We start from the raw sequence: 15951 nt of genomic DNA, 5'->3' as shown, positions 1-15951 counted from the left end.
TCCTTTTCTCACTTCATCTTTATTAATATAATGATTTTGCTGATGCTGCAGTTTATCATTTGCTATCCACAGTATCCAGATCAGGTTATTAATGTCTTTTATACTAGTATCGTAATTAACTGGGAACCTGGCTATAAAGATTTCTCCAGGGCTATGTGAGTGGAATTATATGAAGATTTATTGTTGTAAGATTGTAGAAACATTCCAAGTTAATGAATGTATCAAGGTCATTTATCTGGAATTTCTTAAGCCCAGTAATTTTGCTGTTGCAGAATAAAATTGGTAATCAAATTTAATACAAACTAGACCAAGTGCAGACCCGTTGGGCCCGTCCCCCAACGCAATATTCCACCACTCACCCATAGCCCCCAACTGTGCTGGTGCGGCTAAGCGGTTCCCGTTGTGACGCCAGAGATCCCCGTTGTGACGCGAGTCATGGCAACCCTCCCCCAACTGCTCAGGCGTGGCCGGCAAGTGGGAGCGCGGCTGCAGCATTTTTGAAGTTCAAAATGGCAATAACTTGTAAAATATAAGATCAATGTGAACGCATCTCACTCTCCCTCTTCAGTCCCCTATTCCTCTCCTCCATTATCCTCCCTCTCCCCACCCTCCACCAACCCTCCTCTGCTTCCTCCCCTCCTCCCACTTCCTTCTCCCCTCCTCCCACTTCCTCCTCCCCTCCTCCCACTTCCTCCTCCCCTCCTCCATTACCTCGCCATAACTCTTCCTTACCCCTATCCTCCATTCGCCCTCATCCCCCAGCACTCCCTCCCACTCCTCTTCACCCTCCCTCATCTTTCCCCTCTCTTCCTCCCCTACCCAACTCCCTCCCTCACATCTACCTCTCCTTTCCCCTACCCTCAGTCACTCCCTCCCAAACCCCTCTCCCCTTCCTACCTCCTTCATCTCCCTCTACCCCCCTGCTCCCCCATTCCTCACCTCCCCCCTATCCCACCCCCCCCCACAATGAAAATCACGATGTTTGTTTTAAAATGAAACCTCCCCCCCATCCCATCCCCCACAAGGAAAATCGCACTGTTCTTTTTTAAATGAAATTCTCAATGAAAATCGCGTTCCTTTAAAATAAGCTAAACGCAATGTTAGCTGTTAACGAAAATGGAATCATTTGATTAAAATGGAGCCGTTGGGTCCCCGTTGTGAGGCTATCGTGCACTGTTTTTGTGGGGTTTCGGGATCTCACATACACGCACGCATACAAATTTCCAATGTTGTTTTTCTCCTTTTATCATACCAAAACATGTTACTAAATGACATTATTTCAAATGATCAATTATGGAATCCATTTACGAATCATGTTTCTTGAATAAATATGTTGTTTTTAGTCTGAAGAAGGGTCTCGATCCGAAACGTCACCCATTCCTTCTCTCCAGAGATGCTGCCTGTCTCGAGTTATTCCAGCATTTTGTGTCAATCTTTGATTTATAATGCCCTCCATAATGTTTGGGACAAAGATCCATAGCAATGTCATGTAAATGAAAGTTGGCATGTTTAATATTTTGTTGCATATTGTTGCATGCATATAGTACATTGTTGCATATTGTTGCATGCAATGAATGATTGAAGTCTGCGATTCATGGACATCAACAGTTGCTGGGCGTCTTCTGTGGCGATGCTCTGCCAGCCAGGCCTGTATTGCAGCCATCTTTAGCTTGTGCTTGTTTTGGGGGCTAGTCCCCTTTGGTTTTCTCTTCATCATATAAAAGGCATGCTCAATTGGGTTGAGAACAGATGATTGCCTTGGCCACTCAAGAATAGACCATTTTTTAGCTTTAAAAAATTCCTTTGTTGCTTCAGCAGTATGTTTGGGATCATTATCTTGCTGTAGAATGAACTGCCGGCCAATGAGTTTTGAGGCATTTATTTGAGCTTGAGCAGATAGGATGTGTCTGTACACTTCAGAATGCATTATGCTACTACCATCAGCAGTTGTATCAAGATACAAGATACGTTTATTTGTCACATGTACCAATTGGTACAGTGAAATGTGTGGTCGCCATACAGCCATACAAATAATAAAGAGCACAGAACACGAAAGTCTTTAACACAGATATCCCCACACAGCGGGGTCAAAGTTTCCCACTGGGAGGAAAGGCTCCAAAAAATTCAGTCATCCTCTGTTGTCCTCCTGTGGGCGGGGGGCTCCCAAAACCCCCGCTGACGCCCCGCTACGGGCGGCCCGATGTTCAGGTCCGCTCGTCGGGGTGATGGAAGTCCGACGTTGGGAGTGGAGGACATCCTCAGCGGCTTGGACATCCGAAAATGCCACTTCCTACTGGAGTCCGTGGCTCCCGAAGTCCATGGGCCACGCTGGGCGGAAATTCACACTGGCGGCCCTCGGTAAATGGGGCCCAGGACTCCGCGATGTTGAAGTCAATGCCGCCTGCGCAGGGAGCTCCGCAAACCACAGCTCCACGATGTTTGAGCAGCGGCCCAACACTCTGGAGCTTCAATGGCGATCCAGGTAGGCATCGCCCCGCTCCGCGGTGAATCAAGCGCTGCGCCGCCGCTGCTGAAGCTCTGGTCCAGATCCCAGGCAGAAAAAGGCTGCTCCAATCCAGGTGGTAGGCCGCGAGGAGGGGGGGGCGAGGACGCGACTTGGAGAATAATCGCGTCCTCGCCAGGAAGTGACTGGGAAACGGTTTCCCCCTTACCCTACCCCCCTCCCCCACATAGAAAAGCTAAAGAATCCCCAAAACAAACTTTTAAAACTGACTAAAAATTTTAAAAAAAGGGGGAAAACAGACAGACTGTAGGCAGATGCTGCCATCAATGAGGCGCCCCCTGTGGCTAAATCATCAATGAAGATAAGTGAGCCAGTACCTTCAGCAGTCATACATGCCCAGGCCATAACACCCCCACCACCGCGTTTCACAAATGAGGTGGTATGCTTTGGATCTTGGGGAGTTCCATCTCTTCTCCATACTTTGCTCTTGCCATCACGATGATATAAGTTGATCTTCATCTCATCTGTCCACAAGACTTTTTCCCAAAACTGTGGTTGCTCTTTTAAGTACTTCTTGGCAAACTGTAACCTGGCCATCCTATTTTTGCGGCTGACCAGTGGTTTGCATCTTACAGTGCAGCCTCCGTATTTCTGTTCATGAAGTCTTCTGCGGACAGTGGCCATTGATAAATCCACACCTGACTCCTGAAGAGTGTTTCTGATCTGGCGGACAGGTGGTGGGTTTTTTTTCTTTATTATAGAGAGAATTCTTCTGTCATCAGCTGTGGTGGTCTTCCATGGCCTGCCAGTCCCTTTGCGATTAGTAAGCTCACCAGTGCTCTCTTTCTTCTTAATGATGTTACAAACAGTTGATTTTGGTAAGACCATGTTTGACTGATGTCTGTAACAGTTTTATTCTTGTTTCTCAGTCTCATAATGGCTTATTTGACTGTCATTGGCACAACTTTGGTCCTCGTGATGATAAACAGCAATAAAAGTTTCCAAGGTGATGGAAAGACTAGAGGGAAAGCTAGCTGCTGAGCTCTCTTATACCTGCATTAAGGAGCAAATTAAACATACCTGAGCAATTACAGACGTCTGTGAAGCCATGTGTCCCAAACATTATGGTGCGCTGAAATGGGGAACTATGTATTAACACTGCTGTAATTTCTACATGGTGAAACGAAAATGTGTAAAAATGACCTTTATTAAAATCTGATAATGTGCACTTTAACCACATGTGATTTTTTTTTTCCATTACAAATCTCAAATTGTGGTGTACAGAGGCAAATAAATAAATGATGGGTCTTTGTCCCAAACATTATGGAGGGCACTGTAAACCAGCATCTGTAGTTCTTTCCTCCACAGTCATCTTTAGTTATTTTAAGATCTATGTTGGGTCGTTTGAAAGGAAGGATATTGTAGAAGACAACTCGACTAATATTTAGCGCAAACGTAATGCTGACGAAGCGTCTCGACCCAAAATGTTGCATATCCATTTTCTCCAGAGATGCCGCCTGATCCGCCGAGTTACTCCAGCATTTTTAGTATCTTTGGCATAAACTAGCACCTGCTGTTCCTTTTATTATGTTATGCATAGTATGTGGCAAAGATTTTATGGAAGTTTGTGGTTTTCATAGGCATTGTATTTATAGAATTAAAATTAATAACTTTGTAGTGCCTTTTCCTCTGTTATTAGCAAACATTTTATGATGTCCAACAAAGTGAGACTGCATGTATAGAACACTTCTTACACTCAACATGAATTTCCATGGTTCGATATTCCAAAATCACGAATTTTCTTTTTGTCATATCATCTTGCCGTGTAATGGAACAATAGAAGTGGTGGAGGAAGAGACAAGGGGTTAATTTGTAATTTGATTGTTAATTGGAAATTTCTTTGGAACTGGAGGCCAGAAAGGAATGAATAACATAGGATTGGGATTTAGCATGGTTGTTTCTGAGTTTGAGGGGGGTTTAGACATGGTCAAGGGAGATCTCGTGATAGATGAGTTCAGAACCAGGGTAGACCAAGTGGTCCATTGAGATTGCTGGGCCATTCAAATAAAATTATTCCTGATCTAATCTGGCCTCAAAGGCACTTTACTGCACTTTCCTATGTGTTATTCTGCAGGTTGCGAGAGATTGGATGGTGGTAAATATAATCCCACTTTTGAAAAAGGAAGGCACTCATAGACATGTCAGCTGCCCATCCACAAATAGGGGAAAAGCTAGTATCCATTATGAAGAAAGTGGTAGTCGGGTACTTAGTAGGGGTTGGCAATCACCATGGATGTATGAAAATAGAATAGTGTTTGATGCATCTGTTTGAGATTTTTGAGTTTGTAATCAATAAAATAAAAAATAATAGTTGATGTTCCTGATTTGGATTTTCAGAAGACCTTTGATAGGGTGTCACATTAGAGGTGAAACAATATTGGAGCACATGAGATTGACTGTAATATATTGTCACAAATTGAGAATATGTTAATGGATGGAAAACACAAAATAAACGTCATTTTGAGTTCACCCTGCTTCCTGTAAGGACTCCATCCCCTACTCCCAATTCCTCCGTCTACGCCGCATCTGCTCCACGGATGAGGCGTTCCACACCAGGACATCTGAAATATCCTCACTATTCAGGGAACGGGGGTTCCCCTCCTCCACCATAAATGAGGCTCGCACCAGGGTCTCTTCCATACCCCGCAACACTGCTCTCTCTCCCCATCCCCGCACTCGCAACAAGGGCCGAGTCCCCCTAGTCCTCACCTTTCAACCCACCAGCCGTCACATACAAAAAGTAATCCTCCGTCAGTTTCGCCACCTCCAACGTGACCCCACCACTCGCCACATCTTCCCATCTCCCCCCATATCTGCCTTCCGCAAAGACCGCTCCCTCCATAACTCCCTTGTCAATTCTTCCCTTCCCTCTCGGTCCACCCCCTCCCCGGGCACTTTCCCTTGCAACCGCAAGAGATGCAACACTTGTCCCTTTACCTCCCCCCTCGACTCCGTTCAAGGACCCAAGCAATCGTTCCAGGTGCGACAGAGGTTTACCTGCATCTCTTCCAACCTCATCTATTGCGTCCGCTGCTCTAGATGTCAGCAGATCTATAGCGGTGAGACCAAGCGGAGGTTGGGCGATCGTTTCGCCGAACACCTCCGCTCGGTCCGCAATAACCAAGCTGACCTCCCGGTGGCTCAGCACTTCAACTCCCCCTCCCACTCCGTCTCCGACCTCTCTGTCCTGGGTCTCCTCCATGGCCCACAGCGAGCAGCACCGGAAATTGGAGGAACAGCACCTCATATTCCGTTTGGGGAGTCTGCACCCCGGGGGCATGAACATCGAATTCTCCCAATTTTGTTAGTCCTTGCTGTCTCCTCCCCTTCCTCAGCCCCCCTGCTGTCTCCTCCCATCCCCCAGCCTTCTGGCTACTACTCCTTTTCCCTTTCTTGTCCCCGCCCACCCCCCGCCCCCGATCAGTCTGAAGAAGGGTTTCGGCCCGAAACGTTGCCTATTTCCTTCGCTCCATAGATGCTGCTGCACCCGCTGAGTTTCTCCAGCTTTTTTGTGTAACCGTCATTTTGAGTTTAGTGGCTGCAACTCCTGGGTGTTGCAGAGATTACTGCTGGGGCCTGGGTTATTAATAATCGGTAACAATGGTTTGGATGAGAAGGACTGTGCATAATGAATTGAATATTGTTGATGATACTGAGCTTTGGCACAGTTGGTTGTGAGCAGGATGCAAAAAAGCTGTAAAGGGATATAGACTAGGTAGATGATTTATATCATCTACTTCGAAACAAATTTAAAAAAGCAGTGCAATTTTTGAATAGTTAGAATTATTGGTGGTCAGATGAGCCGGGTTAGATCATTTAAAGTGCCGAGTTATAGAATCATACAGGTCCCTTTGGCCCACCTTATCCATGACAACTTTAATGCCAATCTATGTAAATCTGATTTATCTGCTTTACGCTTGCTTATTTCAATGCTTTCCCTGTCCAAGCCCCTTTTAAACATTGTAATTAAATCTGCCTCCACTACCTGACAGCTCATTCACCATCCTCAGTATGACAAATTTACCCCATAGATCTCCATTAAATTTCTTCCATCTCACTCTAACGTGTGCCCTCCAGTTTTAGACTGCCCTGTCATAGGAAAAAGATACTGACTAGCTATCTTATCTATGCCCCTCATCTGTCTGTCTGTCAGTCCCTAAAACTGTCATCTTCACCACTTCCTGTCTACGTTGTAATTAAATTTGCGCAAAAACGATCCCCCGTAGCGCTACGATTTTTCGCCACCTTACTCGCCATTCTCCTCTGCTGCAAGTCAAATAAGTTTTGTTCCGATCGGCGAAATAGTACAAAGGTTATGAAGGTTTTGGAGGTTCCCCCTCCCCCACATCTCCCACACCCTCCCCTCCCCGACTCTCCCCCACACCCCCCTCTTGCCACGCCCCCTCTCCCCCACACCCCACCATACCACCCTCCCCTACACCCCCCTCACCCACACTTCGCGCACACCCCCCTCCCCGACACCCCTTCCCCAGAGTGGTGGAACATTGCTTTGGGGGAACGGGTTGCGTTGAGTGAAACAGGTGAGTGGTGGAATATTGCGTTGGGGTACGGGTTGTGTTAGGGGGACCAGGCCTCCTGTGTGACTGGGACTCAACGGGTCCTACTTAGTTTAGTAATTTTATAAACCTCAGCATCCTCTATTCTCGCGAGAGTAAATGATAACCCTCCATTCTTGGTGAATTTCTTCTGGTACTCTCTGTTGCTACTATATACTCTAGTGTGGTGACCAGAATTGTACATAATTATCTAATGTGCAGTCTAACCAATGTTTGTATAGCCTCACCATAATACCCCCACAATTAATTTGCCACAAACGTTAGGAAGAGAAAAGTAGGTTGGCCTTTATTGCAAATGAATTTGATTCTGAAAGTAAAGATGTCCGACCATAATTTTATCGGGCCTTATCGGATGACATCTGGATTATTCTGGACATACAGATTTGATCTTCCCACTTCAGAAAGAATGTGCTTATGATAGAGGGTGTGCAATATGCATTGATTCCTGGAATGGGGGAATAAAGCAGTCTGGATATATGTGGAATGGTCTTTTATGAAGCATAGATAATATTCATGGGGCATGACATGGTCTGTGTTCCCATTGGCTGGGGTGTTTCAAACCAGGGACCTAAAATAAGGATGGGAGCATTCAGATTAATGTTCAATCCAAGAGGTTTGTGGAGACACATCTGCTGAGTACAAGAAATGGACCAATAGATTTTTGGGATATAAAGGGAATCCCAGTTTAGTATAAGAAAATGGTGCAGAGGCCAAAGATCCTTCAAGTTTGGTACCACCTTTGCTCTTTCTTATAACATATCCACTGATTGCATAAAATGTGTCTGGCACCTTTTGTTGTTTTTTGGAAACAATGCCATGGAGCATTAAAGGCTAAAGTTATAGACAAGATAAAAACCAGGAAAATAATGGATCGCATCTTCCATTGTACAATGATTTTGATGTTGCATCATGTTTTCTTTTCTCATTGAAAATAATTTTTAGTAAAATTCTGATACTCCAGTATCTGAATGTTTGGAACTCTTGATGGTCCAGTATCTGACTGTCTTGGTAGTCTGGCATGTGAGCAGGGGTTTTGTGTTCAAGTGGGCTATGTGGCCAGAGCTGCATCGCCCACTTGGGTCCAGAACACCAGGGGTCAGGAACACAGGTTTGCGGCTGCAGCTGGTGTCAGAAATGTTTATATATTTCTGCTCTCTTCAAATTTGACAGATTCACAAGTAAATTCATTGTACGTGTTTAGTTTAGCTTAGTTTAGAAATGCAGCCTGGAAATGGTCTTTCGGCCCACCAAGTTCACGTTGACCATTGATCACTCATACACTGGCAGGACCCCCCTTTGCATCCTACACTAGGCGCATTTTACTGAAGCCCGTTATCCGACAAACCTGCACGTGTTTGGGATATGCTAGGAAATCAGAGCACCTGGAGAAAACCCACGCGGTCACAGGGGGAATGTACATACACCACCCATGGTCAGGATCGAACCCGCGTCTCTGGTGCTATAAGGCAGCAGCTCTATCACTGCCCCACTGTGCCACACTGTTCTGTACGATAATTTGTGTTTGCTTGTGAGGAAAAAAGTGAAATAAATGTTTATTTTCATAAACATTGCAGTAACATTAGATTTTCCAGGTAATCTGCAAAATCATAAGGTTGCTGGATTAATGGAGTTTTACTCTAATGATTTTTAAGAACAAGATTTACAGCTTAGAAATAGACAGCATGTAATTTCTGACGTGGAAATTTGGACCACATTGTGAAATATTCTCCATTTTTGTTTTATTGTAAAGCTTGTTGGAGGACAATTTGATTTGGAGATGAATTTTGTGATCCAAGAAGTGGAAAGTGTTGGCTGCATGGTGGAGCTATTGGACAACTGTGATGTGACTTGCCAGGCAGAAGTTTGGAGCATCTTCATTGCAATTCTGAAAAAAAGCATTCGCAATCTACAAGCCTGCACAGATGCTGGATTGATTGAACATGTTTTGGATAGAATTGATCGAACTGACAACATGATAGCAGGTAAGATTATTTGTTTTTGTGATGTCGTGACTTGACATGACAAGTCAAAATGGCATCTGACTTGTTGAGGTAGGAAATTAAGATCTTATTAACATTTCAAGTGACTGTTATTTTGCATTATTGTTCTTTACTCTTTATAAACAGATTGCCTGTCAATTCAAATACCTTAATGCCATATTTGCATGGTTTTGCATGGAAGGTGATTAAACACCTTTTTAAAACGAAATGGTTGAATATTTTGGCATCGGCAGACATTTTTTGGTGGTATGAATTATCCGTTAAGAGTTAAATACAGGTGTACCTCTGAGCGCAACCCAGCATAGTGTTGCTTCTCTGTCGCACTCAATGTTAAAGACAAAACAGGATTTAGCAAAAAGCTCTTAAAGTATTGCCCTTTGAATAAATGAAGTAAAAATATCACTTCTTGTAGCATATGAGTTACAAGTTACACAGCACGTTGGAAAGAAGATGTATGTTTTAACTCATTTGCTTTGGCATTTTTTAATGATTTCGCCAATTGAAGTTTTGGTTTTTCTTTGGAAAACAAAAAAAATGTTCAAGATTTTCTGAAGAGCCACTGATTCTACTGGGAGTTGATAAATTCATCAAGTATTTTATATACATTTCTCTTTGATATAATTTACATTGTAAGTTTGAATGCAACTTATCTTTTATCGTTTTTTCTCACTATACATATCCATATGACAATAAATTCAACCCAATGACGAAATAATTTATCCTTTCATTTACAGATCTGCTCGTTGATATGCTGGGAGTGCTGGCTAGCTACAATATTAGTGTCCGTGAGCTGAAATTGATGGTCAGCAAAGTGCAAGGAGAGAAAGGACAATGGGTAACATTTCATGGTCTTTTGAGTTATTTTTAAGAATGCTTGAATACTGCAATTTTGCTTATATTAAAATAAATGGGGTGAAACTTAGTGCCGTTGCCAAGGCCACTCAGGAATATCAAGATAATTTGGTTAAAATTAAAATTTGGAAAATTATTAATTACACAAAATTAATCGTTAAAAATCTTAAATATTTTATAGTGCAAACCATGAAAATAAACACAATTGTAAAAGATTGTGGAATGCAACAAATTGAGCTTCTTTGTTCGATTTCATGTTTAGTGGCTGAACAGATGTAATTTTCCTGAATATCACATAGAAACATAGAAAATAGGTGCAGGAGTAGGCCATTTAGCCCTTCAATATGATCATGGCTGATCATCCAACTCGGTATCCTGTACCTGCTTTCTCTCCATACCCCCTGATCCCTTTAGCCACAAGGGCCACATCTAACTCCCTCTTAAATATAGCCAATGAACTGGCCTCAACTACATTCTGTGGCAGAGAATTCCAGAGATTCACCACTCCCTGTGTAAATATTTTTTTTCTCATCTCAGTCCTAAAAGATTTCCTCTTTATCCTTAAACTGTGACCCCTTGTTCTAGACTTCCCCAACATCGGGAACAATCTTCCTGCGTCTAGCCTGTCCAACCCCTTAAGAATTTTGTAATTTTCTATAAGATCCCCCCTCAATCTTCTAAATTCACAACTCAGTAATATTCTGTGATCAAGTGAATAATTCATTGAATTGTATTTAAATTAAACCTGTACAGCAGTAGTAAATGATGTGTATTTTGAGAGTAATGTTTCTTCTGTTATGCAAACTTTTAATTTCTATATTGACCATAAATATTGTTATTATTGAAAGTGAATACTATGACCAACCTTTCAAAAAATTTTGAGCTTAATGTAGGCAAAATTATGTTTTAATGTTTTCATTTTTATTTACAATAATTTGATTTTACCAATTTTCTTTGCAGCCTCCGCATGCAGTAAAATTGTTGACCATATTGAACCATGTGCCGCAGAAACCGGGTCCTGATGCATTCTTCAGCTTTCCTGGGAAGAGTGCTGCAGTAAGGATTATGAATGGTGGTGCTGGCTTGAATGGCCAAATGGCCTACTCCTGTCTATTGTATTTGATTCAGAATTTGGATATGCAGTTTTATTCATTTTTTTTTTTTAGAGCAATTCTATTTTTATAAAGAAGCTGCTTTCCTGTTGGTGACACCAAGCAACAAATTAAATGAAAATTACTGTTGCAAAGGTAAACTACAGTGCCCTCCATAATGTTTGGGGCAAAGACCCATCATTTATTTATTTGCCTCTGTACTCCACAATTTGAGATTTGTAATAGAAAAATCACATGTGGTTAAAGTGCACATTGTCAGATTTTAATAAAGGCCATTTTCATACATTTTGGTTTCACCATGTAGAAATTAGTTTATTATATGTAATTTATTCACCATGTAGAAATTAGTTTATACATATTCCCCCCATTTCAGTGCACCATAATGTTTGGGACACAGCAACGTCATGTAAATAAAAGTAGTCATGTTTAGTATTTTGCTGCATATCCTTTGCATGCAATGACTGCTTGAAGTCTGCGGTTCATGGACATCACCAGTTGCTGGGTGTCTTCTCTGGTGATGCTCTGCCAGGCCTGTATTACAGCCACCTTTAGCTTATGCTTGTTTTGGGGGCTAGTCCCCTTCAGTTTTCTCTTCAGCATATAAAAGGCATGCTCAATTGAGTTCAGATCGGGTGATTGACTAGGCCACTCAAGAATTGCCAATTTTTTAGCTTTGAAAAACTCCTTTGTTGCTTTAGCAGTATGTTTGGGATCATTGCCTTGCGGTAGAATGAACTGCCGGCCAATGAGTTGTGAGGCATTTGTTTGAACTTGAGCAGATAGGATGTGCCCATACACTTCAGAATTCATTATGCTACTACCATCAGCAGTTGTATCATCAATGAAGATAAGTGAGCCAGTACCTTCAGCAGCTTTCCATGCCCAGGCCATAACACTCCCACCACTGTGTTTCACAGATGAGGTGGTATGCTTTGGATCTTGGGCAGTTCCATCTCTCATTCATACTTTGCTCTTGCCATCACTCTGATAAAAGTTAATCTTCGTCTCATCTGTCCACAAGACCTTTTTCCATAACTGATTGCTCTTTTAAGTACTTCTTGGCAAACTAACCTGGCCATCTGACTTTTGCGGCTAACCAATGGTTTGCATCTTGCAGTTTAGCCTATGTATTTCTGTTCATGAAGTCATCTGCGGACAGTGGTCATTGACAAATCCACACCTGATTCCTGAAGAGTGTTTCTGATCTGTCGGACAGGTGTTTGGGGATTGTTCTTTATTATAGAAGGATTCTTCCGTCATCACCTGTGGAGGTCTTCCTTGGCCTGCCAGTCCCTTTGCGATTAGTAACCTCACCAGTGATCTCTTTCTTCTTAATAATGTTCCAAACAGTTGATTTTGGTAAGCCTAAGGTTTGGCTGATGTCTAACAGTTTATTCTGGAGGAAAGTCTAGGTGCTGAGAGCTCTCTAATACCTGCATTAAGGAGGCAATTAATCACACCCGAGCAATTACAAAGACTTGTGAAGCCATGTGTCCCAATCATTATGGTGCCCTGAAATGGGGGGACTATGTATAAACACTGCTGTAAATTCTACATGTGAAACCAAAATGTATAAAAATGGCCTTTAATAAAATCTGACAATGTGCACTTTAACCACATGTGATTTTTTTCTATTACAAATCTCAAAATGTGGAGCACAGAGGCAAATAAATAAATGATGGGTCTATGTCCCAAACATTATGGAGGGCACTGTATAATTCATTTAATCAGGACTAAAGTTCTCTCTGTTCAAGAAGGAACTGCAGATGCTGGAAAATCGAAAGTACAAAAAATGCTGGAGAAACTCAGCGGGTGCAGCAGCATCTATGGAGCGAAGGAAATAGGTGACTTTTCGGGCCGAAACCCTTCTTCAGATGAAGGGTTTTGGCCCGAAACGTCACCTATTTTCTTCGCTCCATAGATGCTGCTGCACCCGCTGAGTTTCTCCAGCATTTTTGTGTACTCTAAAGTTCTCTCTTTAAGGCTGACTTAATTTTATTCTCAGAATTCCATCAAACTAACTTTAAAAGTATGCTAGTGCAGCAACCTATCCCAAATAGTCCTGGTGATTAAAAAATATGTATATATTTTACTGAAACTAAAAATAAATTATGGAATTATCTTTTGTGATTCTTCGCAAGATATTTTATGGCATAGCTGAAATTAATACAATCATTGTTCAGTTTGGTTGTATTGATTATTTTTATAGTCCTCATATTCTTACTGTGTTTACACAAATTGGTATAAAATATAGCTTAAAAATTACTATATTTGCTGAGGATATCAAATTTGAAAAGATTGAAAATTGAAAATCAACTAATAATGTGAACTAGATTAACTTCTAAACTAAGTTTAGATGCAATGAGCCCACTGTTATAGGTAAGATGAATAAAATACCTCTGAATGGTCATCTCATCAGCCAGAGTGACCTCCCACCTACCTCATTGGAGGCGTTTGAACTATCCTTAATTGGAATTTATCAGACTTCACTCTGTTGTATCTTTGCACTAAACGTTGTACCCTTTATCCTTTTTCCTTTATCTGTCCACTGTGGACATCTTGATTGTATTTGTGTACACTCTTCTTTTACTGGATAGCATGCAAACAAAAACCTTTCACTGTATCTCGGTGCATGTGACAAAACTAAACTAAACTAGTCTTCTACTAAACAATTTTGTATAATGATTTAGCTAATACCAAAGTAAAAAAGAAAGTGTTGTAGATACTAAACAGCTCGGTTAGAAACTAAGAAGAGAGAACATAGAAATTAGGTGCCCAAAAAAAAAGGAAAGGAAAAAAAATAAAAAGCAATGCCTGTTTTCAAGCTTCTGGCATTTTTGCAATGAACCTCAACATAAGTGCCAATAACAGTATTTATCTTTCAATTGCATATTACAGTTAATGATTCTGCTATTCACATGTCAACCTGTTGATGCATTATTTTTGTTTTAGTTGCCCATTATCAACCCCTTTACTGTCCTGCACTTTCATATCTTATGTAATTTAACATCTGGGTCTCATCTGATTGTAAAACTATATATTTCTCTCTGCTTTCCCTATCTCAACGTGTGTTATCTCTAGCCATGCGTAGGAAAGAACTGCAGATGCTGATTTAAATCGAAGGTAGACACAAAATGCTGGAGTAACTTAGCGGGCTAGGTAGCTTCTCTGGAGAGAAGGAATGGGTGCCGTTTAGGGTTGAGAGCCTTCTTCGGACTGATGTCAGTGGAGTGGGCGGGACAGAGATAGAATGTAGTTGGAGACAGTAAGACTGGTGGGAGAACTGGGAAGGGGGAGGGGATGGAGAGAGAGGGAAAGCAAGAGGTATTTGAAGTTAAAGAAGTCAATGTTCATACCGCTGGGGTGTAAGCTACCCAAGCAAAATATGAGATGTTGTTCAATTTGCACTGGGCCTCACTCTTACAATGGAGAAGGCCCTGGACAGAAAGGTCAGATTGGGAATGGGAGGGGGGGTTAAAGTGCTGAGCAACTGGGAGAATAGGTAGGTTAAGGCGGACTGAGCAGTGCCTGAAAGTGGTCTGACTCGCACATAGAGGTTGGATCTCAGTCGTTAATGCATACTAACGGAGGGAACACACCGTGCTTTTATCCCAGTGGTCCGCATCTAAACAGAGAGAGAGAGAGAGAGAGAGAGAGAGAGAGAGAAGAAAAGGCAGGCTTATAGGGCCGGCCCAGGGTAGGGATGAAGATCTGGACTGGACTACATAAGGAATGTATATGTTAAATATTGTATATTAAAGGCATACTAATCTACATCCTTCCTCTTAAGGAATTAGCTCCTAATAAAATAAATATGATAATCGCATGCAAAATGTAGGTGCAACTGATTGCATAAAGTACATATAGTATGTGTAAGTAAGCTGGTGGGAAGTTCAAACGTAGCCCAGGTATTTTATGGTGGGCTTGCAGATGCGACCTGCGTGTGTACGGTACAGTCCTGCATTTCCCCCCCGTCACCGGAGATGCGATCGGTGGTAGAATTGGTGCAGGAGATTGAAGCTGCATTCCCGGCGATGAAACAGAAGACCGTGGCAGGGGTGGAGGTGGTGTGGCCATGGGCGAAACGACCGGATCGGGAGCAGGTGGTGGTGGTATGGTCGGGCTGATGCTGTTGGATGGGGGATGGAAGTACACCTGTGCGGTCAGGATAATACGGAGGTGGTGCTGGTTCGTTCACAGGCAGGATGTGCTGTCTATTACGTCTGCAGGTGCCGCCATTGGCATTGACCAAATATGAACGTGGTTTGGGAGCAGTTCCATAAATTACACCGAGGCGGTCGCGACCCGTGTCGGTTTGTAGACGGACTACTTGTCCCTTGGCTAGTGGTGGAAGTGGTCTCCTCATCTTGTCATACCATCCTTTGTGAACGTCACGCTTTTGTTGTAGTCTGGTCTGTATTTCGGAAGGTGAGATCACATGTGGTACTAGTGTCTGTTTCGCCACTGGCAATGTGGCTCGGGTTTTCCTTGACATCAGTCACTGGGTGGGTGACCCCAATATCGGGTTGCGGGAGATGTAGCGCAGGTTGAGCAGGTCTAGGTATATGTCTGATCCTGCTCTGTGGGGTCGTTCCATCACTTGTTTGGCACTCCTGATGGCATGTTCAGCCAGTCCGTTTGACTGTGGGTATTCGGGGCTGCTGGTGATATGACGAAAACCCCAGTGTGTAGCAAAGTCTTTGAGATACTGGCTGGTAAATTGACTGCCATCGTCAGAGAGTAGCTGATGCGGAGACCCGTGAACCGAGAAATGGCGTGCCAGTTTCTGGTCTACCCCTGCAGAGGTGGAGGCACATGACATTAGTTGTTTAAAAGTGTCGAACGCCCACTGCTGCTGTTCATGCCAGGACCAAACAGTGTCTTTG

General features: G+C 42.8%; 1 protein-coding gene across 1 annotated transcript in view; it reads left to right on the top strand.

The window, feature by feature from the left end:
* Window positions 1-15951, top strand: part of lrba (LPS responsive beige-like anchor protein) — a 661684-nt gene that overhangs the window by 15968 nt on the left and 629765 nt on the right. The window contains exons 2-4 of the mRNA XM_055646656.1: window positions 8852-9083; window positions 9836-9936; window positions 10914-11009. Of these exons, the coding sequence (XP_055502631.1) occupies window positions 8852-9083; window positions 9836-9936; window positions 10914-11009 (429 nt within the window). The remainder of the gene's footprint in view (window positions 1-8851; window positions 9084-9835; window positions 9937-10913; window positions 11010-15951) is intronic.

The sequence above is a fragment of the Leucoraja erinacea genome, chromosome 1 (assembly GCF_028641065.1).
Source record: "Leucoraja erinacea ecotype New England chromosome 1, Leri_hhj_1, whole genome shotgun sequence".
Lineage (NCBI taxonomy): Eukaryota > Metazoa > Chordata > Chondrichthyes > Rajiformes > Rajidae > Leucoraja > Leucoraja erinaceus.
The sequence above is the reverse complement of the archived record's forward strand: the minus strand, read 5'-3'. Positions and strand labels throughout refer to the sequence as shown.